The 26,656-nt window shown below is 54.8% G+C and overlaps 1 protein-coding gene across 5 annotated transcripts; it reads left to right on the top strand.

Annotated features, from left to right (window-relative positions):
- The first annotated feature begins 227 nt into the window (after positions 1–227).
- On the top strand, positions 228–26,330 carry MFN2 (mitofusin 2). Of its 5 annotated transcripts, none has more exons than XM_046000366.1 (20): positions 228–465; positions 1,051–1,143; positions 1,651–1,796; positions 5,647–5,825; positions 8,033–8,168; positions 11,358–11,520; positions 12,104–12,228; positions 12,923–13,031; positions 13,153–13,260; positions 14,863–15,031; positions 15,468–15,535; positions 15,664–15,785; positions 18,022–18,148; positions 18,553–18,657; positions 18,925–19,027; positions 19,471–19,691; positions 20,276–20,431; positions 21,778–21,974; positions 22,787–22,921; positions 24,280–26,330. In XM_046000366.1, exons 4-20 carry the CDS (start codon positions 5,651–5,653, stop codon positions 24,347–24,349), a joined length of 2,289 nt encoding a protein of 762 aa, XP_045856322.1. In that variant the 5' UTR covers positions 228–465; positions 1,051–1,143; positions 1,651–1,796; positions 5,647–5,650; the 3' UTR covers positions 24,350–26,330. The 5 variants fall into 5 exon arrangements, with proteins under 5 accessions (XP_045856322.1, XP_045856329.1, XP_045856314.1 ...); XM_046000373.1 differs by having other exon boundaries at positions 1,051–1,181; XM_046000358.1 differs by lacking the exon at positions 1,051–1,143.
- Positions 26,331–26,656: the final 326 nt, after the last annotated feature.

Raw genomic sequence — 26,656 nt, 5'->3', positions numbered from 1 at the left:
TAAAATTATAGAGCGCAGGCTGGGATTACAGAGCTGGCAGGGGCCTTGGGGTCAGACTCCCGAGCAAGAAACGAGAAAGCGGGAACCTCGAATCCACGCCCTTGTTTTCGCGGTCCCCAAGACAGCTCGAGGCCCCGCCCACCCCGCCCTGACGGGCGCCCGGCGGAACTACAGCCCCCATGATGCAGCGGGAGTCTCGAGGCCTAAGTCATGGGCTTGGGACGCCCTGGCGGTGAACGAGCCTGCTTGAGGCGCCTCTCCGAGCGCTGAACCGGCATCTCACTGACCTGTAAGGAGTGATAGGGTCTAACCGCCTGAGCTTAGAGTCCACCGATTGACAGGGCCGGGGCGGCGAACGTGCGGCGGCTGGTGACGTGAGATCCTCCCTCCTCCCGCCTCTCTCGGGGTGGCGCCCTCTGGTGACGTTGGGGGCATGATGGCCGCCGAGAGGCCGGGAAGGTGAAGGTGAGAGGGGAACGCGCCGGAGGGGTGGGGACTAGCCCGGCCCAGCCCTGCGAGTCCTGAGCAGCCCGGCGGGGACCGGTGGGACGCTGGAACCCCGGGGGCTGGGGATCCGGGCAGGCGGGCGTCCCACGCCCCGGCTTCGCTGCGGGGCCCTCCGCGGCCCTGAGAGCAGGGGGCGGGACGCGGGTGTCGGGAGTCGGGGTGGGGTTCCCTGAGGTTCCTCGTCTCCCCGTCCTTCCCCGCCACTTTCCACCCCAGCCCTTTGGCCATTTCGTATCCAGTCTTCTGTATATGGCAGCATTTACTCAGCACGTAAGTGCCCAGGTTCACCACCCCAGCACCCTGTCCTCTCCCGCTTCGGGCGCTTACCGCTCTCCCGTGCTGTCACCTGTTTCTTGTTTGACTTCTCTTCTGAGGGTAAGCGCCGTGAGGGCAGCTGCTGTGTTACCCATCCCTAACTTTAGCGCCCAGCAGCACACAGAAGATCTCGAATAATTAGCTATTTGGATACATGAAGACAAAACTGCCCATCTTTTGTAATCCTTCGTTGCCCTGTTCCTCTCATTTCTCTCTTTCTCCTCCCAGAAAGGCCTCTGATGATCACCCTTCCCACCTGCAAGGGTGGAGTAAGGCAGTTCCACGAGGTTAAAAACAAGTGTGCTTTGGCGTCCAAGGAAGGTGGTCTCTCGGTGTCTAGCTTGGCCGCTTAACCAGCAGTCTGTACATCTTCTAAGTATTCCAAGCTTCTGTTTGCCCCCATAGAATTGAAGCTTAAGTGAGAGATTTTACAGCCTCTAGCACACAAAGCCTTTCAATAAGTTCCGCTTCTCTTCCTCACCCACACTCTCCCATCTCTAGTCCTGAGTTCCACAATCGCCTAGCCCAGTGTTTGCCCTGTTCTGCTACCTCCTCTCCTCACACCACTTTGAACGAGCCTTTAGCAAGCTCCTGCGTCTCACCAGCACGTGGCTCACCACATGTTTGTGCATCCCCAGGACTGTCCCCACCTGTGTGTTGTGTTTTTCTCCTGGGCACTTCCCTCGCATACCATCCTGGTGTGGGCAATGACTAAGCTTCCCTCAGGGATGAGTTTGTTTGGCGTTAAAACTGATTAAACATGTTTTGTGCACCTTTTTTCCTTTTTTTTAATTTGCTGCTTGTTGACATGTTCCTTTTCCTTTCCAGTAAGTTGGAATTGGTGAAGTCAACACAATCAGTAGCCAACCTCAATCTGAGAGACAGGACAGAGGAGAACTCAGATTCTTTTCGTCTTTTTGACTCCAGCCATGCCCATGATGCCCAACCTGTGAAGGCCTCTCACCATCCGAAAAGTAAGTGTTGGCTGTGACATTTGGCATCCTGGATCTGGGTTGAACGGAAAGGGGTGTGCTCTGCTGGCCACCCATTGGCACGTGTCTTGGATGGGGTCATCTTTGCACAGAGCTGGAGTTTTCCAATCTGTGTTGAAAACATAAAAACAAACAAAAAACCAAAAAAACACAACTGTATGTCCTTTCTACTTCCATGGACGATTTCACTGGTGGCGGAGAGAGCCTGTTTAAAGGTTGATAGTTCAGAAAGTGTCTAGAATCTTTGGGTTCCCTGAGGATTGAGTCTCTATCGCTCTCGCTTGTTCTCTGCTATGCTGGCTCCTCCCTCCCCCTCTCTGCTCAGCAGAGACTGGCTCCTTATCACAGCTCTTCTGAGAGTCTCCTCTGCTCCCTTTACCCTGTATACTCTTTTGTTTCAATTTCTCAGCTTCTCCTCTGTTCCAGTTGTGCCAGCAGACGATCCGTGGACCTATTTTATTTTCCCTGCTAGGAGTTGCTGTGCATAAAACTGGGTAAGGAGGTGGTGTGGATGCAGGGACTGTGCTTGGGATCCAAACACACCATGCCATGAATTTTGCTACTGCTGTTCGCACATGCAAGATGCCTAATACTCCTCAACTAATAGCCTAGGTTGAGGCCAAGCCTTTCCTCCCCCCCCCCCCCCGCCCCCCCCAGTTGAGAATTGGATTTGGTTCTGGTCTTAGGTGAATACCTGTTAATGCTGTGCCCGTAGCACTCTCTTGGGGTGGGAGAGGGAGAGTGCCAGGATGAATGAGTATGTTCCTCAGGATTTTAAAAGCTGTTATGTAGAAGAAGAATTTCTTTAGATACATTAGTGAAATGCTGCATTAAATACAGTTAAGCTAGTGTCTTTTTAACAGGCCTTCCTTTCCAAAGTCTTTGCTTTGGTCGTGTACTCTGGTGGAGGCAGACTGTGGCATATAATGTTTTATAAACTTTTCTATGGAACCCTCTTTACATGGAGCATGCGTACTACCTTTCTGTGGACCGTGTTTTGGGAAATGCTTCAGTAAACTATCCAAAACCTTGACTTGAAGAGCAGTTCGTAGCTGTCACAACAGCTTGAGGCATGCCACGTAATGTCCAGCTGATACTAGAGCTCCTCTAACCCAGCTGTACCTGGGGACCGGCCCCACAAGCTTGCCGTGAGCCCTGCAGTGAAGTAGGAACTATCAGGGCTTCCCAGAGGAGGCACAGGAACCCAGCTGCTTCCTACCACCCTGTAAGGGTCGGAAGCCAGCAGGCAAAGCCGCAAGATAGTGGGGGCCTTGTCTTGTGTGCATATATTCTGCAACTTTGGTCCATCGGTACACATATGTATGTCCAGTTCACTCTTTGAAGGATCAGATCCTGGAATATGAAAGGTTTGTTCAACTGTCTTGATTCCCTGAGCTCCAAACACTCAGAAACAGATGATTTGCCAAAAGCTGCTCTTTAAGAAAAAAGATGGGTGGGAGGGTAAGAGGGCAGTCCCGTTGAGGGACATTCGCTAATTCATCCATGTTTCTCAGAGTCATAGAGGAGGAAGAAAAAAATGGAAATAGGTCACGACCCAATCAGACTGTCTTTCTGGAAGCTCATCGACTAGATGAGGAGACAGTGTGATTAAGAAACCAGAAATCTGGTAAGGTTGCCATGTCCTGCTTGGAGATGCCAGGGAAGGCTTCACAGAGAGGGTAACAGTAGAGTTGGGTCTGGGAGGACAGTAGGAATGTGCCGAATGGGTGAAGCAGCAGCACAAACACGGGAGTTCAGGAGTTCACTGAGCCGGAGAAATCGGACAGTTTGGATGGGTTGGACGTAGGATCCGTGAGAAAGGATTGGGGCATGCCGCTGCAGGCCGGGGAATGGTGGGAGCAGGTCAGTTTCTGGACTGGAGCGACTCCGAGCAGATCATACAACTTTGAACCACTAAGCTTTGAGTAATGTGCCTGCCTTTGAATCTTAACACTTACAGAACACTAACACTTCTGGTTTCATGTCCTTTGGGCCTGTAGGCAATGAACCAGAACTCAAAAGCATATGCTTCTAGACTCCCCCTGATCTCAGGGAACTTTCTGCCTCAAGGAGGTCAACTTCTGGGGCAGGGTGCTGCTAATTCTCGGCCCTGAACAGACCTGTTTGCTGGATTCCCCGTGGCAGTGGTGGGGGAGCCGTGGGTGTGTTGGTGTCGTCTCTGCCCTTCCCCGAAGGCTGGGTGTTCTAGGGGAGAGTCATGCGATCTTGCTGGTGGAGTTTCTGTCGCTGCTTTATAACAGATACAACTACCTTAGTTTGCACTGGGTCCTCTTGAGTCTTCTCAGTCTGTGTGGCGTCACACTTTTCATACACATAAAGAATTCAAGTCTCTGAGGTTAAGTAACCTACCCAGGTTTATGCGGCCCAGAAAGAGTGTGATTTGAACCCAGGTCTGTCTTTTTCCAGAATCTCATCTACGGATGTGTCATGCCCCATCCTGGATCCCTTCTCTTCTCCTTTCGATGCTCTCCGCTTTTTGCACTCATCCTCCATTTCTCCGAGAGCCTTACCTGCTGGGCCACACGAAGCCTGATTTCGGTGCACCCTAATGCTTTGGGGGAGCCAGTAGTGTTTTCTTCCCAATTTCCTTTCTCAGAGTTTGTTTGCCCCAGAAGTCCTTGACACACGACCTCTGCACTGGGAAAAGCTCACAGTTGTGGCGGCTTACTGAGGAGGGAGGTAGAAATGGACATACAGTTACCTGCCGCTCCTGTCTCCCTAGAAGTCAGTAACAGAGTGATTTGTAAGTTTAGGTAAAACATGTGGGTCGCTACTTCCCTGTGTGTCTGTCTGCCTGCCTGCCTGCTCTTGGGGATGATTAGCTCCTAAGAGTCAGTTTTTAGGTGTTTTGCACTTTCTCTAGATGTTCTTTCTGCTTCTCAGGGACTTGTATATACTCTTTGGCACTCTTGGGAAGTTTCTCCTCATTTCCCAGAGGCAGTGAGTGCTGAGTGCCAGCTCGGGCGGGCAGAGAGCTGAGGCTGCCGTGATGTGGCCGGCTGGGGAGGGAATGGCCTACAAGAATTTGCTGGGTGTTGGAGCGGGAGAACCTGGCACGCGTAGCTGCGCACACTCCCCCTTACCCTTAGAGGGGCCTTTGTCCTTTGACATCCAGGATCCGAGGGCTGTGCTGGGGAAGCAGCTCCGTGCACGGTGGGCCTCAGGAGTAGGCACAGCCACATCCAGGTGCCGTCGTCTCCGGTCTCTCTGCCTCTTTGGGCTTTGACCAAAGATCTCTAGGACTTTGGAGTTAAGCCTCACAGCCCCTAACAGATTATTGCTACTTGAAAAAAATAAAGGCTATAGAAAGGTGTGTATGATCGAGAGCGAGAGAGCTGCAGAAACAAAACTCCTGAGAAACAGTGCTCATCACAGAATGGTGGGGTTATGGATTTTTCCTTCAGTTTCTGCATTTTCTGCAGTGTATACGTTTATAATGAAAAAGACCAATCAGTGTTTCTAAGTAAATAGTAGACGTAAACCTCTGTCACTTGAGCCTCACCTTTGTCCACTCCCGACCATCACCAAAAATAGGTGAGGATCCACCAACCCAAGGCCTTAGCTCAGGGCCCTGGCTCCAGCTGAGTGCCCACACCATGTCACAGGAAAACTGCCCACATGTCCTCAGCGGTCACTTTGTTCTCTTGTGGACACTGACTCTTATCTTGCCATCCCTGAGCTAGTCCTGGAGGGCCTGGGCTCTTGATGGTCCCCAGAGCTAGCCCCAGACCCTGCTCCGTGCCCTGCCATGGCCCTAGCAGAACATCCGAGCTGGGCGTTCCTGGGTTACTCCTCTTGTCTTCTCTTGCAGCGCAATGTCCCTGCTTTTCTCTCGGTGCAACTCCATCGTCACAGTCAAGAAGGACAAGAGACACATGGCTGAGGTGAATGCTTCCCCACTCAAGCACTTTGTCACTGCCAAGAAGAAGATCAATGGCATTTTTGAGCAACTGGGGGCCTACATCCAGGAGAGCGCCACCTTCCTCGAAGGTGAGACAGGCAACCTGCTCGGCCGGGCTCACTCCTCTGTGAGCTTCCATGTTTAAGTGGGAGGGTTTGGGGGTGGGGAGGTAGAGCCTGGCCACTGGGGAGCTCATGCTCAGACAGGGCTCCAGGGAAATGGGGCCAGGAAAACAAGGGACCTGTCAATTAGGAATTCTGCGTATTCTGTGTCACCGACTCATGGAAGGTCGGTGCATCTTACTGCCATGTGGAAGACAAGCAGATTGAGGTTTTGAGAATTGCTCAGTACCTTTCAGTGACCCAGCAGGGCTCTACCATGTGTCTCTGACTCCCGAGGCCAGGTGTTTTCTTTGGCCCATTTATACCAGGCCCTGTGTGGGTATTGGCTGTCCCTGGCCAGGGTGTTCTTTCTCTGATATTTATAGTCAGTGGGATTATGGATAGGAAACTTGCGTCACTGGCACCTTTTCCACTAGTTACTAATTTGAGTCCAGCCTCCAGTCCCTGCTCGATCAGCAGAGGGGGAAGGACTCCCAGGGTCCCACTCAGTCGATTGCCAACCCCTCGGGCTTTCTCAGGCTACCGTTCTAGAAGGCAAGTGTTGGCTCCTTTGTCTGAGATTGTCAAAGACCCAGTAGCTGAGTCTTCCCTGCTCTTGGTTTCCTTGTTTGTGAAAGAGGTGCTCAAGCGAGACCAGGGCTTTTTAAATTCTGGTCTGCAAGACTCTTGATGTTCAGTGGAAATGCCCTAGGGACACAGGTCACCCTCTGCTTTCCACTAGAGAGGGTTGGCTTCGGCTTGGTTGGTTTACGTGACAGGCCACTGCTTAAGGCTCCCTTTATAAAAAGAAAGTATTTCGAGTACTCTGGTCTGAATGTTTGTGTGCCCCCAAATTCCCATGTTGGAATCCTAAGACCCAGTGTGATGGGGTTAAGAGGTGGGGCCTTCAGTAGGTGATTAGGGCGTGAGGGGGGAGCGCTCGTGAATGATTAGTGCCCTTATAAAAGAGACCCCCACAGAGCTCCCTGGCCCCCTTCTGCCACATGAGGATCCAGTGAGAAGTCTGTGGCCTGAGAGAGGACCCTCACCCACTAGGCTAGCACCCTGATCTGAGACTTGCAGCCGCAGAACCAGGAGCCGAACATTCCCGTTTGAATGAGCCACCCAGTCCGTCGTGTTCGGTTAGAGCAGCCTGAGCAAATGAAGACAGAATGGCCTCGCTCTGCCCTCCCCGCAGCGTGGTTTTTGATGCAGGAGAAGGCGGTCTCTGCGTTTTGTTAATTTAAAAACCTGAATTCTAAAGTTCTGAGATTGGCAGTTGAAATTATTCCAGCTCGTTACCCGTTCACTCGGCAGTAGCTCGGGTGCACCTGCACTGTGCGTGCAGAGATGGGGCAGGCGGGCCGCTCCTCCCAGAGCCCAGGCTGGTCGTAGGTGATGCTCTGAGCCGCTTCCTTAGGTGGTGCCGTGGATGGACACGTGCTTAATGAAGGTGTTTATGTGCTACCGTTAGGAGTGGGTGTTTGGATTCCTTTTGTTGTCTGACTTTGAGACCTCTTCTGTTGGTGGGCTGGAGGGGAGAGCTGGAGTGCATCTGAGATGTGTTTAGGACCTGGTTTGGAGGGGGCGGTATGGTGACTGCCTTGGGACTGGACTCTAAAGATTTGTCAGTCCACTGATTGTTTCTTTTCTATTTCTTTAAATTTATTTTTTAAATAAAATATCCATTTGAGATAGAGCGAGAGAGAGAGAACATGTGCACGAGAAGTGGGGGAAGGGTCAGAGGGAGGGGGAGAAGCAGGCTCCCCACCGAGCAGGGAGCTCGAGGCAGGGCTCGATCCGAGGACCCTGGGATCATGACCTGAGCCGAAGGCAGATGCTTAACTGACTGAGCCTCCCAGGCAAAATCTCTGTATTTTGTTTATTTAATCCTTGCAACAGTCGTAGGAGGTAGGCACTGCCGTTCATTTTAAGAGGCAGGAGATGGACGCTCTGGAAGGTTCATTTGCCTGAGGTCACAGATCTGGGAAGAGGCGAGAAGCAGCATTTCCCTTGCCCTGGAACCCAGACAGCCTTGCTTCCAAGCGTCGTTCCGCACTGCTAGGTCACAGTGCCACGATAGGATGCTACAGGCGATGGCAGAGAGCCGTGGCGGTGGACTCTGTCCCTAACAGACTTGTGACCGCGGAGCTGCCTTGACTGTGCGGTGACTCATTTTCGATCTCCACCTCCAGACACTCACAGGAACGCAGAACTGGACCCAGTTACGACAGAAGAGCAGGTTCTGGATGTCAAAGGCTACCTGTCCAAAGTGAGGGGCATCAGCGAGGTGCTGGCCCGGCGGCACATGAAAGTGGCTTTTTTTGGCCGGTGAGTCTGTGAAGCCCTCCCCCCTTCTTCCTGGCCAGGAGGGAGGGGGGCACTCGTGTGGTCTCACCGTCTGAGCACCTCAGGTGGGGAGCAGCCGGCGTGCCTCAGGACCCATGGCTCCCCTCCCCGTCCTTTTTCAGTTGTTAACTCTGGTAAAATTCACGTAACGAAGTTCATGGTCGTGATCACTGTTCAGTGTATACAGTCCTGTAGTGGTTAGTGTGTTCACACTGTTGCAGGACCGTCACCACCATCCATCTCTAGAACGTCTTCGTCTTGCAGAACTGAACTCTGTCCCCAGTAAACACTAACTCCCTATTCTCCTCCCCAGCCCTGGCCTCTGGCAGCCACCATTCTGCTTTCTGTCTGTGAATCTGACTCTTTAGGGACCTCCAGTGAGTGGAATCATACCGTATTTGTCCTTTTGTAACTGACTTCTTCCACTTAGGATCATGTCCTCAAGGTTCATCTCTGCTGTGGCACGTTTCGGGACGTCTTTTCTTCGTAAGGCTGAATAGTACTAAATAATACTTCATTGCGTGTGTAGGCCACGTCTTGTTGTCCATTCATCCATAATGGACACTTGGGTTGCTTTTACTTTCTAGCTGTTTGAATCATGCTACGTGAACACGGGTGTACAAATGCCTGTTTGAACCTTCCTTCCAGTTCTGGGTGTAGGCACGGAAGGAGAATTCCCGGATCATGTGCTGATTCTCCTTGTAACTTTTTGAGAGCCATCATATTGTTGTCCCTAGTGACCGCACAATTTTCTATCCCTGCCGGGCGTGCACACAGGTTATAGTCTCTCCATATCCTCTCTCTACCTGTTTTCTTTCTTTGATAATAGGCATCCCGATGGGTGTAAGGTGGGATCTCACTGGGGTTTGGTTTGCCTTTCCCTTTTAATTAGTGATGTTGAGCATTTTTTCTTGTACTCGTTGGCCATTTGTGTATCTTCTTTGGGGAAATGTCTGTTCAAGTCCCTTGCCCATTTTAGATTGGGACGTTTGTGGGTTTTTTGTTGAGTTGTAGGATTTTTGTGTGTATTCCAGAGATTAATTTCTTACTAGGTATGTGATTTGTAAATATTTTCTCCCGTTCCGTGGGTTGCCCTCTTACTCTGTGGAGTGTGTCCTTTGATACACGAAGTGTTTCATTTCGATGTAGTCCCCTGTATTCATTTATGCTTTTGTGCCTGTACTTTTGGTGTCATATCCAAGAATTTGCCAAATCCGATGTCATGAGGCTTTCCTCTGTTTCCTTACAAGGATCTTACAGTTTTAGCTGTCAGGTCTCGTTACTTGGAGGTCTAGGAGATGCGAGAGGCCTGGAGCGTTTCCCACACCCCGAGCAGTTCTGCAGTTCTCAGCAGACCCTGGGTATCCCGCAGGGGGAACTCACCTCTGACACGGTCCACCCGGAGGAAGCATCACATTCCGTAGGTTAAGGGCCTGGTCGCACAAGACTGGCCTCATTTCAGGTGCTGTGGGGAAACCTGGGCTTCTGCCCCACTGGCGATAGAACAGACCTTCCCGTGACTCCTCCTCAACTTTGATTAATGTGCTAGAGTGACTCAGAAAGCCGGGGACACATGGACTTACGTTTCCTGGTTTGGTATAAAAGATACAGAACAACAGAAGAGGTACACAGGGTGGGGTCCAGAATGACCACCCTCCAGGGCTGTGCTTCTTCAACCCTGACACTCATCAAACCACCTTGTCCAAGATGTTTTATGGAGTCGAATCACGGCCCCTTTTCCCCCACGAAGTGGGTGGGTGGGGCTGAAAGTCCAGCCCTCTCCTCTTTTGGTCTTTCTGGTGACCCGCCCATTTTGAGACTGTCTGGGGATCCCACCCTGGGTCTCCTCATCAGCGTAGACAAGCTGCTCAAAAGGGGCTCCTATGAATGCCGATTGACACTCCCATCACTTAGGAAATTCCAAGGATTTTAGGAGCTCTGTGCCAAGAACTGGGGCTAGAAAACAAATCAGATACATTCCTTATTTTATCACAGTACCTTTAAAAAGGTTAAAATCTAATAAGGGAAAAGGCACCTAGACAGGTTGGATGCTATACACACAGCGGTAATCTGAGGAGAAGGTGTTCTGCTTGAGTCCTGCCCCTAATGACCCACGAAGGAGAGAGGGCAGCAGGAGGGGCAGAGAGAGAGAAGTAGGCACCACACCCCATACAGAGCCTGACCCAGGGCTTGATCCACATCCTGAGCCGAAACCAAGAGTCCGACCTTAGCTGACTGAGCCACCCAGGTGCCCCTGGCCAAGAGGATTTTAAAGGGATGGGGGTCGTTCATCAGTACGAAGGTGTAGGGGCCGCTAATATTTCCTGATTCTGTAGAGATGGTTGTGCTTGTTTATGGCTTTCTGTGCTCAAAGGTTTATGCAAGAAGTCTAATTCCTGGTCTGTGACGTGTCGGGGCTTTCTGTTTGCCTTCTAGAAAGGAATGTAAGGTTTATAGATAAACGAGGGTTAGTGAATCAGTCACATGCACTTAGGAACCTCTATTAAATAAGGTCACCATGCTAATTATGAAAGTCAAGGCGGCCTCAGCCTCCGTCTGTGGCCCTCCACTCCTGGGGGTTGTCATTTCTTCATCCTCATCTCAGAGATGTGGCCCTCTCGTCACCAGAATGTAGAAAAGGGCTAAGCTGGACAAGAAGACTCCAGCCATCTCCCTGGTGGTGACAGTTATCCGGGGGACTGAAGGGTAGGGCTTCTCCTGTAAGGGAGAGCGTGATGGGAGAAGACCAGCAAATGGGCCTTTTGTGGAAAGCCACGGGCCTGGGGGTCATTCAGCTGAGGTCACTTAGACTGAGGAAGGCCACCCCGGGGGAGCCCCTGGTTTCCAGTAGAAACAGGGGGGGTTATCCCTCAGAGGGAGACAGGGAGTTCCGTGGTGATGCTGTGGCCTGTGGGTCGGCGGCAGGTGTCCGCAGGGACCGGTTAAGTGTCTGCTTGCGGGTAGGCGTGCTGTGATGGACTGGGAGCGCACCACGGGCACAGGCCAGAGGTGTCTGTCCATCCATCTCATAAACACAGAGTGCCCACTCCGCCTATGTGGGTACCGGTGCCCCACAGAGAAGGAGACTTGGGCTTCCGGGCTGGCAGCCTCACCGTGGGAGCCGAAATGCTGGTACGGGGAGCGTCCCTGACGCCTGGTGTCCCCTCACAGGACGAGCAACGGCAAGAGCACGGTGATCAATGCCATGCTCTGGGACAAAGTTCTGCCCTCTGGCATCGGCCACACCACCAACTGCTTCCTGCGGGTCGAGGGCACAGACGGTCACGAGGCCTTCCTCCTCACAGAGGGCTCGGAGGAGAAGCGCAGCGTCAAGGTGAGGGGCTGTGGCGGGGACCACGCCAGCTGGAGCGTGCGGACGGCAGCCCCTGCGGAGGGAGAGGGGAAGCCCTGTTGGATCCGAGGTGCCAGAGCTTCGGGAAGGGTGGGGGGTCAGGAGGCTCCGGTTCCTGTGGAATGCCAGGCAGGCCCGCCGGCCTCTCCCTGCCGCGAAGTGTGCCTGGGCCTCGTTTCCTGAGCGGCGGCCAGAGAGCGATTCCCGCTCTGGCTCTGTGATTCGGAATCGGCGGCTGGTCTGTGTTTATTTTTCTGAGAGCCGTTTGCGTTCCTCGTTGGGGCCAGGCGCTACTTTTGGTTCATAAAGAACTCATCAGTGCAGAATAACCGCAGCTTTAGGACAACATCCAAGAAAGAAGCTTCAAAGGGGACTGAGGAGTAGTGGTTTCTTGCTGGCAGCTCCCAGCTCTTGGCTTTTCTGTGGGAAATGAAAGAAGATGGGGTAGCAGGCAGGCCGCAGCGTCGGACCGCCGTGCCGGGCGTGCCAAGCAGCATGGGCAGCCTCCTGCCTGGTGACTCCTCCTCAGCCCTGACCTCTCTTTCTTTCCCTCCTCCCCCGTCAGACTGTGAACCAGCTGGCCCATGCCCTTCACCAGGACGAGCAGCTGCACGCTGGCAGCCTGGTGAGTGTGATGTGGCCCAACTCGAAGTGTCCGCTCCTGAAGGATGACCTCGTGCTGATGGACAGGTGAGAGGGGAAGAGCCTCCCTCGGAGGTCCAGACCGGCCAGACCCCGGGTTTCTGGTTCTGCCTCGGCCAGGCCAGGGTGCCCCGGGGCCTGTCATTGCTCTGGTTAAGTCGACCGCCGTTCACACCGGCCCAGCCCAGTCGTCCTGCCTCCTGGATCTTGCAGGGGTTGGTTACCGTGTCTGTTGGTGGCAATGCCCTGGAGAGGTCCCAGTGATGGTCTCTAAAGAGGGATGGGGGACGCCCAAAAGTGAAAGAGGGTCTCAGCCTCGACCCAACGTTGGTGCACGTCTGAGGGGTGGGCGCTGGTCGTGGTGGAGTCCCTGTGGTGGTTTTATGTCTCTCGAAGCAAAGCTTTGGGGACGGGTTATCACTATCCCGGGAAGTACGCACAGTACTTCAGTGCTCGTGGGAGTCATGTGCACGTACAATTTTATCTTAATTGTTACCTTCAAGTGAAATTACAAATCATTTTTTTCGTAAAAGTGATACAAGGATGGAACAAAACACACGTTTTCAGACAGTCGAGGAGAGTATGAAATGAAAAGTCGATATCCCTCCGAAGAAAGGCCAGGCCCGATTTCTCTCAGATCTGTACCTTCCTCCTCCTCTGCCTGGCTGCCTTGGGTCTGTGCAAAGCAGGAATAGGGCCCCGGTCTGTGTGCCTGACGATAGTTTGTGCCTGTCCCCCCTAGCCCCGGCATCGATGTCACGACAGAGCTGGACAGCTGGATTGACAAGTTTTGCCTGGACGCTGACGTGTTTGTGCTCGTGGCCAACTCAGAGTCTACCCTGATGCAGACGGTAACCCCCTCCCACCTCCTCCTGCACCCCTGGAACCCAGCTGGGCGGGAAGCGGGCCGTGCGGCGGACAGGTCCTTAGCTGGCACAGCCCCTCCTCTAACCGGGGTCTCTCCTCCGTCAGGAGAAGCAGTTCTTCCACAAGGTGAGCGAACGCCTGTCGCGCCCGAACATCTTCATCCTGAACAACCGCTGGGACGCGTCTGCCTCGGAGCCCGAGTACATGGAAGAGGTTGGTGGCTGTTTGTCCGTGGGCGCCCGGGCCACAGCAGGCCCGTGACAGAATCCTGCAGCAGAGATTGCCCACGGGCTCCTCCGAGGGCTCCGAGAGCTCGCCCCCGACTCCCCCTGCTCTTCTGAAGGCGGCCGTCCAGGTCTGAAAAGCGTCCCCGCCACCTCAGCTGTGCCCTTGTTGGAGGCGGGTGCTCGCTTCAGTTCATAAAGAATTAATCACCGTAGAACAGGCTCAGCTTTCAGGAGACATCCAGGAGAGAAGCCTGAAGGAGGAGGGGAGAAGAGTCGATCCTCTCTGACGGTTCGCAGCTCTTTTTTTTTTTTTTTTTTTTTAAAGATTTTATTTATTTATTTGACAGAGAGAGATACAAGTAGGCAGAGAGGCAGGCAGAGAGAGTGAGAGGGAAGCAGGCCCCCCGCCGAGCAGAGAGCCCGATGCGGGACTCGATCCCAGGACCCTGAGATCACAACCTGAGCCGAAGGCAGCGGCTTAACCCACTGAGCCACCCAGGCGCCCCGGTTCACAGCTCTTTGCTTGTCCTGCGTGACAGGAAAGGCCAGAGAAAGGAGTAGCGGATTGGCAACATGGGAGGGTGAAGCGCGCAGCCGGCAGGCCGGTGCCCAGCAGCGTGACTGGGAAGCCCCTCGCCTGTGAGGCGGCTGTCACGGAGTCATTGGAAGGAGGAGGTCTGCTCACACTGAGGAAAGCACCGGGCAGGAAAACCCTAGGAGTTCAGAGCTAGGAGGGGTTTTCCGGTCACTCATCCTATACAGGAGGCCCTGGGAGGACTCAGTTCGACAGGATAGAGCCCAGGTTTAGAGTCTTTCCTGGCTCCCACGTTCCTTTCCTTCTCGGGCACCAGAGTGAAGACGCTGTGCTGGTTCTAGCAAGAGGCAGTTTGGAGCATATTTAAGCTTTTTTTTTTTTTTTTTAAGATTTTATTTATTTATTTGATAGAGACACAGCGAGAGAGGGAACACAGGCAGGAGGAGTGGGAGAGGGAGAAGCAGGCTTCCTGCAGAGCAGGGAGCCCGATGCAGGGCTCCATCCCAGGACCCCAGGATCATGACCTGAGCCGAAGGCAGATGCTTAACCAACCAAGCCACTGAGGCACCCCACTTTTTTATTTTTAATTTTAATTAATTTTTTTTAAATTTTAGATCATGATTTGGGGGGTAGGGGCAGAGGGAGAGGGAGAATCCCAAGCAGACTCCGTGATGAATACAGAGCCGGATGCAGGACTTGATCCCGCGACCCTGAGATCATGACCTGGGCTGAAATCCAGAGTTGGATGCTTAACCGACTGAGCCACCCAAGCATCCCACGTGTTTAAGCATTTCTGCTTGTATGTGCATAAAGTAGCTGTGGCAGCCTGTACCCCGAGACCCCCATCGTGTTGGTTTTGGGGAGCTTGGTGCCTAGAGAACGGTGATGGTGGGAGATGAGTTCTAGAGAGTGTGTGTGTGTTTGTACCTTTGGGGTACTGAACCACGTGACTGTATTACCTGTTCTTTAGAGGAGAGGCAGGTGGGGGCTGTGGGCTCCTCAGGAGGGGCCCACCTGCACCCCGCCGGTTACACGCACCTGCTTGGGCTTCAGGTGCGGCGGCAGCACATGGAGCGTTGTACCAGCTTCCTGGTGGATGAGCTGGGCGTGGTGGATCGAGGCCAGGCTGGAGACCGCATCTTCTTTGTGTCTGCCAAGGAGGTGCTCAACGCCAGGATCCAGAAGGCCCAGGGCATGCCTGAAGGAGGTGACGAGGGAACAGGTTTCCTTCTTCCTTTTCCGTGATGTTTGAGACGGTTGGTTTGTGCGAAGTCAGCGGGTAGAAGGTAGTTCTGAGCATCAGGTGGTAAGAAGAGCCATGAGTAAGAAGCTCTTTGCTTCTCTGCTGGTATTTTATTTTTATTTTGTTTTTTATTGGTACGGTTTTAAATTGTATTTATTTACTTGAGAGGGAGAGGATGAGCAAGGGGAAACAGGGAGGAACAAGCTGACTCCCTGCTGAGCAGGGAGCCCGATGTGGGGCTCCATCCCAGGACCCTGGGATCATGACCTGAGCCGAAGGCAGAGGCTTAACCCACTGAGCCGCCCAGGCGCCCCTCTGCCAGTGTCTCGTGTCGGGTTGGATTGGCTTTGGGGGATTTCAGGGTTTTCCTCTGCCGTGCGGTCACGTCCTGACTCCTGCGGTGCACTTCTCCTAGGGGGCGCTCTTGCAGAAGGCTTTCAAGTGAGGATGTTCGAGTTTCAGAATTTTGAAAGGAGATTTGAGGTGAGCCCTTTGATTCGGTATCTCGTTATTCTCTGGCCCCCCAGCACCCAGCAGCCATGTCCCTGGCAGTGATTGCCAGAGCCTGGCCTGTGGCTGGTGCCCCCCTCACCACCTCTTGTCTGTTCCAGGAGTGCATCTCCCAGTCCGCGGTGAAGACCAAATTTGAGCAGCATACAGTCCGGGCCAAGCAGATCGCAGAGGCTGTTCGTCTCATCATGGATTCCCTGCACATTGCGGCACAGGAGCAGCGGTAAGAACCCAAGGCCGCGTGCCCGCGGAGGGCCGTGTCGGGAGATGGTCACCTCTCCCTCCCCCGTGGGCCTACTGGCAGAGCCGAGTCTCTGGGCTGCCACCAGGTCCCGTTAGACCTGCGCGGAGTCACCTGCTGAGGATGGCCGCTGAATATCTGGTTGTCCTCAGTGGTGTGTATGGTGGTCCCCTGAAATGCTGCCCCACGGGCCCGTGTGGGAGGCCTGGGCCTAGCACCACTCTGAGCCCTGCAGCATTTCTTAGAGCTTGAAGCAGAACATGTGTTTCATTTTTTTTAAAGATTTAATTTTAAGTAATCTCTACACCCAGCGTGGGGCTTGAACTCATAACCCCAAGAATAAGAGTTGCATGTTCCATCAACTGAACCAGCCAGGCACCCCCCCACCCCCTGCAGGATACTTTTCTTCTTTCTTTCTTTTTTTTTTTTTTTTTTTTAAGATATTTATTTTAGAGAGGAAAATTTGGGGGCTGGGCAGAAGGAGAGAAGGAAGGAACCTCAAGCAGACTTTGGGCTGATTGCTGGGCCCGACTCGAGGCTTAGTCTCAGGACCCAGACTAGGTATCAGGCACTGATACCTAGAGTCAGACACCCAACTGACTGAGCCACCCAGGCGCCCCACCCAGGAGACATTTTTTAAAAAGGCTTTTTGTTTGCTAGAAATTTACATCTGGGAAAGTTGAGAGAATAATACAAAAACATCTTGTTTCCTTCTGTGTTTGCTTTATGTTATCTTAAAGTTAAATTAAACAAAAAATATCCAGGCACCTGAGTGGCTCAGATAGTTAGGTGTCTGTCTCTGGCTCGGGTCGTGGTCCGAGGGTCCTGGGATCCAATCCCAAATCGGGCTCTCTGCTCTGCGGGGAGCCTGCTTCTCTGTCTTCCATGCCCCCTGCTTGTGTTCCCTCTCTCACTGTCTCTCTCCCTGTCAAATAAATAAAATCTTTAAAAACACAAAGAAAAACAAACAAAAAAAAACATTAAATACTGTTTGATTCTTTAGCCCCTGTCCCGCTGTCATCTGCCCATTCCTCAGAGGTAGCCACAGCCTTGAATCGGTTGTGTAGCCGTATCCACTTAAAAGTACTTTCACAGATCTGGAAGAGTATGTAATGTTGCTTTGTGTGTGCCGTATTTATTTACTGACTTATTTATTTTAAAGATTTTATTTATTTGACAGAGATCAGAAGTAGGCAGAGAGGCAGGCAGAGAGAGGGGGAAGCAGGCTCCCGCTCAGCAGAGAGCCCAGTGCGGCGCTCGATCCCAGGGCCCTGGGATCGTGCGTGACCTAACCCGAAGGCAGAGGCTTTAACCCACTGAACCACCCAGGTGCCCCGCTTTGTGTGTGCTTTAAAAACGGATATGTCGTATCGGGACCGTCTGCGTTAGTGCACCGTGTGTTTTTTTTTCTGCTCAGCACTGGTTTTGCCCCTTACCCTGCCGATAACATAGAGTTGGAGTTTGGGACCATGAACTGCCATGGAGTACTCCCTGGGGAATATACTTCATTTTCCCATGGACGTTTTAAGTTTTTATTTATGTAAATGACCTCTGTGCCTGGTGTGGGGCTCGAGCGCCCCGAGATCGAGTGTTGGGTGTCCCGCTGACTTGAGTTGGCCAGGAGTCCCTCCTGTGGGTTCGTCTTTAGATCCCGTTGTTTTCCTGCCGCAAACCCTGCCGCAGCGCACACGAGTTTGCGCGGCCCCTGTGCACCTTTGGAAGAGTCTGTCTGGGATGAACTCTTGGAGGCGGCACTGTTCGCCTCGCGCTGTGTGCCTTCTCAGCTTCACCCTGTTTTCCTTTGTTGCTCTCGGAAACATGCGCTCCTAGTTCCCCCAGCAGCGTGTTGCCGGGACTCGGCTCCCCCCCAAGCCTTGCCAACACTTCAGACTTGCTGATTTTTGTCAGGCTTCTGCCTGCCTAGAGTAGAACCTCTTTATTTCATTGGCCCGATGACTAGTGAGGCTGAGCTGTTTGCCTCTGTGAGTGGACAGAACTTGGTCTGAGCCCCCTGAAAGTGCGCTCCCTGCCCCGGCCCCCCTCTTCCCAGGTGGGAGACCCAAGAGTCTCCCACCTGGCTGGCACCTGGGAAGGCGGAGAGCATGTCTCCGGGCGTGCACACGAAACTGTCGGGGCACATGCAGGCTTTCCTGGTCCCCTTGCTCCTCTGCTGGCTTGGACGGGGACCGGCTCTTGACACCAGCGTGCGCTCTCTCAGGGTTTACTGCCTGGAAATGCGGGAGGAGCGGCAGGAGCGGCTGAGGTTTATTGACAAGCAGCTGGAGCTCCTGGCGCAGGACTACAAGCTGCGGATTAAGCAGATCACGGAGGAGGTCGAGAGGCAGGTGAGGTTCGGGGAGGAAGCACTCGGGGAGGTCTGGACTCCCGAGTTGCATCCGGAGGGTTGGGAAGGTGAGAGGGCGCACATCCTTCCTGTGAGGGTTTCTCAGCCTTGTAGAGGAGGCTGTGGCCCTGTCCTGAGCGCACAGTACCCCCCCAACACACTTGGGGCTCCCTGGTCTGCTCTGTGACCCTGGGCCGGCCCCTGTCCTCTGGGCCTCCCCTCCACATCTCAGACGAGCATTCGCTCGCCCATCTGTAACATCCCTCCTGCCTCAGGAGCCTTCCTGCGGCGAGTGAGCCGAGGGGACTGCTGGCTCTTGGGGGCGCTCGTGTGGTCTACGAGTGTCGCTTGGGCTCTCCTGACGCGGCAGGTGCTCGCCCTCACACAGCGCGCCTCGTCCTGCAGGTGTCCACTGCGATGGCGGAGGAGATCAGGCGCCTCTCCGTGCTGGTGGACGAGTACCAGATGGATTTCCACCCTTCCCCGGTGGTCCTCAAGGTCTACAAGAACGTGAGTCGTCAAGCGGCACGGGTTCTGCGCTCACCTCCATCCCTTCTGGCCGCGGGGTGGAACGGCCACGCAGGACGGTGATTCGGCCCCTGGTGGTCTGTGTCCAGGCCCTTCGGCCGGGGTGGGGGGCGGGCAGGACCCCGGCTTCACCCGCTGTTCTGCGGTCCCCTGCGGGGCCGGGCTCACCAGCTTCAGACCGGTCCCCAGAAGGAGCTCCTGATGCTGGTGCTGCTTCCGCTTCCCTTAACCTCTCCCGTCCGCACACAGGAACTGCACCGCCACATCGAGGAGGGCCTGGGCCGGAACATGTCCGACCGCTGCTCCGCGGCCGTCAGCAGCTCCCTGCAGGCCACGCGGCAGGACATGATAGGTCAGTGCTGCGGGGGGGCCCGTGCTGCCCGCAGGTCTGCCCTGCAGGCCCGTGCATGGAGACGACGGCCTTCCCTTGTCTGTCAGCTGTGCTGATGTGTCCGTTCCAGACCCTCTGATTCTTGGGGTGTCTTGGGCCTTCGTCCACACACAGACTCTGGGAGCTGTCTCGGGTGACCCCATGGGACTGTCCCAGACTGAGAGGGTCTGGCCTGTCCCGAGATGCATACGGGCATAGATGTCAGCAGGTGTGGAGCCCTGGTGCACGCAACCCCGGGGAGCGCTGGCCTGCCTCTCTGAGGCGGCTCTTGCAGCCCCCGGGCCCGCTCCTGCACAGGTGTCCGCGTCCTCGGCGGGGCTGGCACGGCTTCCGTCCCGAGGCTGGGCCCCGGTGCGGCACAGGACCAAGCTGATGGGCTTTCTCCTCGTTTCTGCTCCCGACAGATGGTTTGAAACCCCTCCTGCCTCCGTCTGTGCGGAGTCAGATAGACGTGCTCGTCCCTCGGCAGTGCTTCTCCCTCAGCTATGACCTGAACTGTGACAAGCTGTGTGCGGACTTTCAGGAGGACATCGAGTTCCATTTCTCTCTCGGGTGGACCATGCTGGTGAACAGGTTCCTGGGCCCCAAAAACAGCCGCCGGGCCTTGATGGGCTACAACGACCAGGTAAGCAGCGCCCCGCCTCACCCTGCCTGCAGATGCGGGGACCGCTCGGACGGGGCTGTCCTGCGGTAGCAGCCGGGGTGCCTCGGCTGCCACACAGCACGCCGCGGCCCCTGGTTTTTGCCAAACATCAGTCGATCTTCCCCTGAGTACCCATAGTTATGAAATTTAACAGGTTAGCTGAATTTTTTCTCTGATATATATTAAAATAAGGATGTAACTGTTGAATATAGAAAATTTAAATGTGCCCATATGGCACCATTCCACAAGTCAGATTTTCAACCACTCCTGTCCATACCACTTGAATTACGTGTGTACTGTTCCTGGGGCACATCCCACACTTGGCGGGAAGGCCAGGGCTCTCATTTTGTGGAGTTCCCCAATGCTCCCCTTGGAGCCTAAATGCTTCCTGGCTGCATGCAAAGTTTGTTGGTTTTTTGGTTTGGGTTTTTTTTTTTTTTTGCTTTTTGGAAAGGGCAGAGCCACGCTGTGTCCCACTTCCCAGCCTCCGGGGCCCGAGGCTCACTGAGGGTTCTGTTGAATGAGAGGCTGGCCACACCCTTCACCCTCTGGTCTTCTGTTTTCAGGTGCAGCGCCCCGTCCCTCTGACGCCAGCCAACCCCAGCATGCCCCCCCTGCCGCAGGGCTCCCTCACCCAAGAAGAGCTCATGGTTTCCATGGTCACCGGCCTGGCCTCCTTGACGTCCAGGACCTCCATGGGCATTCTTGTTGTTGGAGGCGTGGTCAGTGACAAGCCCTGTCCGGGAAGGCTGGGGGTGGGAGGGCGGGGACTGAGGGGCACAGTCCTGGTAGGGGGGTCCCTGTGTTGGCCCCATGTGTCAGTGGGCACAGCGGTGGTTTCATGGCCACCAGTGACTGTTCTCATTCGTCTCACGGGGAACTGTGCACAGCCTGAGCCTAAGCCCCAGTGCGTATTCGTTGACTTTTTAAAGCCTCCGTGCGCTAACATGAGGTTTAGACAACACCAGTCCCACCTCACAGAGGACGAACATGTCGTTGGCTTGCTAAAGACAGAGTTAGGATTGGAACTCTGATCTCGAGGCCATGTTTGTCCCCGATGGAGCCTGCAGTACACGACGGGTAGGGAAGAGACCTGAGAAATGGGCAAAGCTGGGTTCTAGATAGGTGGGTGTGGCCAGGAGCTTTTCCTTTGTGGGTGAGGAAACCGAGAGCAAAACCTGCAAAGGTGTCTCCGGTTTTCTTGCCCTTCCCTTTCTCCCCCGAGGCCTGAGCTCACAGGCTGCCTTCTTAATAACCGGCGTGCTCCCCACATCCGGACCCAAGACACACTGCAGCCACCATTGGTAATCCGTTGACTTTTCCTAACATGTGGCGTCGCTCCCGGTCATGGTCTTTCGAGCTATACAGTGGTGGCAGATGTGACAGTGACAGCTGCCAGGAGTCGTTCTGGGCTTGGAGGGCTGGGAAGGGACGGATCTGAGGCCCCTTGCCCTCCCTCTCTGTAGGTGGTGCGTTCTGTGCTGCCGTGTTCCTAGAGGATGGCCTGACGGGGCCATTAGCTCAGATGCTGATACTTGATGGTCATATGACCCTTACCTTAAATACCCCGTTTTATCCGAACAACCCTTTGAGGTGGGTGGAGGCCATTATGGCCCTTTTGGGAAGAAGGGGCGGAAAGAAACTTGCCCAAGTTTCAGCCAGGCAGGCAGGCAGCACTGAAGCCTTGGTGTCTGGCTCCACGTCCTTTGCTCTTTGACTGTAACCACACTGCCTTGAACCGAAGCGTTACAGACCAGACCAACAGAAGCCTCCCACCGAGGAACAAAATGCAGACTCCTACTTCTCAGTGCCATTGGAATGGAATGTCATCTTAGAGCATGCCTACATTCATCTTGAAGAATTCTGCGTGTCTGTGTCTATGCTTCTGGTCCCAACACCACCTTCCCCGCCCCCCTGTCTTCTTTGCACGAGTTATGTTATGTGGTCAACACTAAGTTACTCTTGTTTCTGAACTGGGACCCTTGGGCAAGTCCTGGTGGTGACAGCCGAGAAGATGGGCAGTGAGATGGCAGAGGGTCTGCGTCCGCTCATCACTGTGCCTCTGCAGGTGTGGAAGGCGGTGGGCTGGCGGCTCATCGCCCTCTCCTTTGGACTCTACGGCCTCCTGTATGTCTACGAGCGCCTGACGTGGACCACCAAGGCCAAGGAGAGGGCCTTCAAGCGCCAGTTTGTAGAGTACGCCAGCGAGAAGCTACAGCTCGTCATCAGCTACACTGGCTCCAACTGCAGTCACCAAGTCCAGCAGTGAGTGGCCCTGTCTGCGCCGGGGGCTGGTGCTGGCTCCTGTGGCTCAGGACTCCCTGTAGCTTCCCTTTATCCGGGCCTGGATACTACTGGGTCCCAAGCATCATCTGCCACTGGCCGTCCGCTGTGCAGTGTCGGCTTTGAGACCAGGGAGGGGGAGAGGGGTCTTGCTAGGGACGCCTTGTGTCCTGGGCTGGGTCCACATAGGCCTCTGTTCCCCCAAGAAAGGAGGATATGGGAAAGCAAGGGATATTACTTGTAGCATTTATTAAAGGTTGCCTTGAAGGGCTTGGTTTACAGGCAGAGCTTCGAAAGGCGAAGTCGCAGGCCTGTCTTCCTGGCATAGCTTTGGGCAGCTGGGGCTGGATTGCCCGCCGGGCTGGATGGGAGTACTGGCCTGCCTGCCTGACACCGCTCTGTGGCAGGCCCCTTGCTAGGCACTCGGCACCTAATTTTTCATTTTCGTGACTCCTTTGACATAGATGTTTGTATCGGCATTTTTCTTTTTCCAAATGGGGAAACAGACTGGAAGAGTCGTCCCTTTTCCCCTGCCGCGGGGTGATCAGCAGCAGAGCTGGGATCTGAATCCTGGCCGCCGGGTCAGGGTGCTCTGGCTCTCTGCCTGTGGCGGTGCTGCGTGGGTGGCGGCTGTGACAAGGTGGCGGCTGGGGGCAGGGAGCCACACGGGGCCGGCGCAGGGCAGAACTGTCCATGGCTGACATACGGGCCCCACACTTGGTGGGACTTAGCCAGGCATGGCGTTCTGCAAAACAGCCACGTGGCCCGGTTGATCTGGAGTCTCTCTCCTCTAGGGAGCTGTCTGGGACCTTTGCTCATCTGTGTCAGCAAGTCGATGTCACCCGGGAGAACCTGGAGCAGGAAATCGCTGCCATGAACAAGAAGATTGAGGTTCTCGACTCACTTCAGAGCAAAGCAAAACTGCTCAGGTGAGGTCAGCCTGGGCGGCCAGAGGTGGTGAGCTCCGGTGCGTGGCCCGGGTGCCGTGGGGGCCTCCGCACGGCCCTGTCTTGGGTGTGGACACGGACCTCACTTGCGTGGGAGAGGTTAGATGGCACGCCGCTGGAGGGTCGGCGGGACCGAGGGTCACCGGCCTCCAGACGCTTGCAGTCGGGCCCGGGATGGCAGTGAAGGAACCAAGACATCTGTGTCTCCTCAGCAGCCCGGGGCTGCCCCTTGAGCTCTCGGCATCTCTCCAGGCTTGTATGACCCATTTCCTTTTCCTAAAAGGGAAAATTGGGGCCTCCAGAAGTTACTTGTCTGGGACTCCATGGGAAGCGGTCAGGCCAGGTGCAGACGACTCCCGGCCCGCGTGCCCCAGCCGGCTGTGGCTGTGCACGTTGACGATCTTTCATTGTCTGCTGTGTGCTGGCGCCTCTGGGCTAGACCTGCCCCATGCTTTATTCCATTTCTCTCTGAGCCCAGGGACGGGCAGGTCAGCCTCTTTACCGCCAGGAGAGCTGGGTACCCAGCTGGTGACTGGCAGGGCCCGCGTTGGCACCGCATCCTTGTGGGGTCCCTGTTGAGAGTCAGAGCTTCTGTCCGTTCTTTGCTGGAGAGGATGACTCAAAGGAGCAGGAGGCCTAGGTTCTGGCCCAGGCACTCACGTCTGGGCAGGTCACGGAGCCTTCTTTGGTCTTACTATTTTCGTCTGAAAACAGGGCAGGATTTCACGACAGAGCACAGAGCTGCACTCAAAAGCGCTGTGCAAAGGTCCTCGGCCCGAGATAACATCAGCACGCGGGGACCCTGTGCTTCCTGCCCCTGCCGCTGGCGTCAGCGCCGGTCCCCTCAGCGACTAGTGGACTTTCCCTCCCTGACAGTGCAGATGGGCCCTCCCCGCCCACCAGCCTGGCTCAGGCCTTCTCTGGGGACACGTGGGACCTCTCATGGGGGGCGTGTGTGGTGGAGCGTGTTTCTGCTGCTTGTCATCAACAGGGACGGGGGGTGGGGGGGGGACCCGTAAGGGCTGCTTATTCAGCAACCCAGCCCCTTGCCGATGGGCAGGAAAACCAAGTTCTGGACAGTTTGGGGACTTGCCTGTGGTCAGGTGAAGCCAGCGTGGGGCTGGAGGGTCAGAAAAGCCGGACTTTCGGCTCTGGCACGACAGTGTGACTATAGGAAGTTACGTGACCTCTCTGGGCCTCTTTCCCTGGTCTGTGTGGTGGGGGTGCCCGGAGGAGTAAACGAGGTTACACGTCAGGCGTCCTTAGAAGAGCGTGCGTGGCCTGTCTTGCTGTCCTCCGTGATCAGCTCCGAGGGCTACAGAGTAACCGTTTCTCCGCAGGAACAAAGCCGGCTGGTTGGACAGCGAGCTCAACATGTTCACACACCAGTACCTGCAGCCCGGCAGATAGTGCGCCGCCGTGAGCCGGAGCCCGTGTGGACGAGGCCGGTGTCGCCAGTGTGTGGGCCTCCCGGCAGGGCCACACACAACTCCTGCCCGTGGCCGCCACTGTGAGAGGGAAAGCACCCCCGTCTCATGCCATTTTGAACCCCTGATCGCTAGTTTTTTTTTTCCCCACCTTTGCCTGCTGTTGCAGGAAGATCTGGCTTGTGCCCCTAAAGGAAACTTTAATGACAGCGTGGACAGCATGACACCAAGGAGTCGAGTCTTTGCTTTGTCAGGAGCCCTGGACTGAGACTCACTTGAGTGCTTGACGAGGTCTTGGGATCTGCCTGCCCCACGGAATGCCTGGTTGAAGCTTTTGGGGGTGCCAGGCAGACCCCTTCTCCGGCCAGCACCAACCCCAACCCGTGCACACCCGCCTGCCGCGCACCCCAGCACCCCTGCGGAGAAAGGCCGTCTTAGGGAGGGTTGGGTTTTCTTCACAGGTTGCGCTGGAACAAGTTCCAGAAAGGCCGAGTCCGTCCCAGAAGGGCTGTTGCCTGTGTGTGTCATTTGGCCCTTCAGCTTTTGTGCCTCGCTCCTTCTGCAGAGCATTTCAGATATGTCTTGGGGGCGGGGCTTGCCTCGATTGGTCTTGGAGCCTCCTTGTGCTGGGACGGGGGAGGTGGGGGAGGTGTTGCAGAAGCGACTGGAGTCAGAGTAGCTGAGGACAGGCGCCGCGGGGGGGGGAGAGCGGGCAGCCGCTTCCCGGATGAAGGAGGGCCTCGGCCTCCCTCCTCTTCATGGCGTCCCTTGTTCTGGTTTTGGTCCTTAGCCCGTGTGGTCTGGTTTTATCGTTGGTCAGAGATGGTTTGGTCCAGAGCGTTCGAGGATGTAGCTGAGGGAAAGAAGGCAGAGGGAGGGGGGTGGGCCCGACCCAGGATGGCTGGAGAATGTGTCTTCCACGGAGAACAGCGCCCACCCTCTTAGCTTGATGGTGTCCCTGTTAGTCTCCTTAAGAAAGGCTCCCCCCATCCCGCACCTTGGCCCAGGCTGCCCTTGGCCTCTGGACCTCTGGACTAAGTCTCCTGTGCCAGTAAGGTTGCTGCTGGCTGAGAGACGGTGTGGGACCCCCAGCAGCCCTCCTCCGGCCTTCCCGTCCTCCCTGTTCCCCACAGCCTCTTGCTGATCCTCACCTGGCCTCGTGTTGACTTTGAGAAACGTTCCCTGTTGAGTTTGGGATTGTTACTGGTTGAAGTGGGGGCAGGTTCCTGTCTCCAAGGTGTTAACTGGGGCAAACAGCCTTCGCAGTTCGGGTCGGAGAACTTCCTAGAAACCAGCAGGTCCTGTCTCCCAGAAAGAGCTGGGGCTCAGGCAGAGAGGTGGGGCTTGTCCTCTTGAAATCCCCCCCTCCCCCCGCCCCGCCACCGCCACCACCGAGCTTCCGGGAAATGAGTTGGTGGCCTCTGCTCACCAGTAGATGGCCACACGGGTGGCATCCTGTCCAGGTGCCCCCTCGTTCAGGCCTTCAGTGCGGCTGCTGTGTGGAACCAAGTGGTGGACCTTGCCGGGATCGCCCCGCGGCAGGAGGATGTTCGAGATTTTTGCCAGGCCTACATGGTGGTCACTGCACAGCGTGTCAGGAGAAATCGGTGTCACACAATTCCAATGAATTTTGTGCTTTTTGGGGGGAAAATTACCTAATAACTAAATATGAATTTTTTTGAATGTAGCCCCTGGGCAATGAATGGCATTTTGAGTTTCTTTTACAGTCAATGAAATTAAATGTATCCCACTGAGGGAAAGGCTCAGACAGAAATTGGCAAAAAGCACTTTAATTTGATGCTGCTAACTTTGTTCTCCGGTTTTACGTTCATTTGCTAGAGTGTGAGACGTGCTTGACACAGTGAGTGTTTTCTCTGATGTACTCAAGGTGATCTCCTTGCCTGAATTACTCCTGTATCATTGCTGATAATACTGGCACTAAAATAAAACCTGGTTGGAAACACCTTGTGGGGCCTCAGTTCACTGTTCTTGGGCAAACCGCGACTGCAGGCTGTATTTTGAAATGACCTTAACTCTGTTCAGGGGAAGTTCCAATTTTGATCTGCCTATGGGTTCCTCTTGCTCTTGGAAGGACTCATACTCTGAGAACAAAAGGCGTAACCGATCTTTAAGAACCAGGAAATCTAGAGTGATGTCTTTACAGATTTCGCTGTAACTCCAAGCCATTGATTTTTCACTTAAAAAGTAATGACTCAGACTGGCCCACCCTAGTTTGCTTTCTGAGAACTTGGCTGTGAGCTTTCTGCTTTTTGAAGGGCCTTTGGCAGTG

Source organism: Meles meles, chromosome 1, assembly GCF_922984935.1.
Source record: "Meles meles chromosome 1, mMelMel3.1 paternal haplotype, whole genome shotgun sequence".
NCBI lineage: Eukaryota > Metazoa > Chordata > Mammalia > Carnivora > Mustelidae > Meles > Meles meles.
Note: the sequence above shows the minus strand (reverse complement) of the source record. Positions and strands in the feature narration are given on the sequence as shown.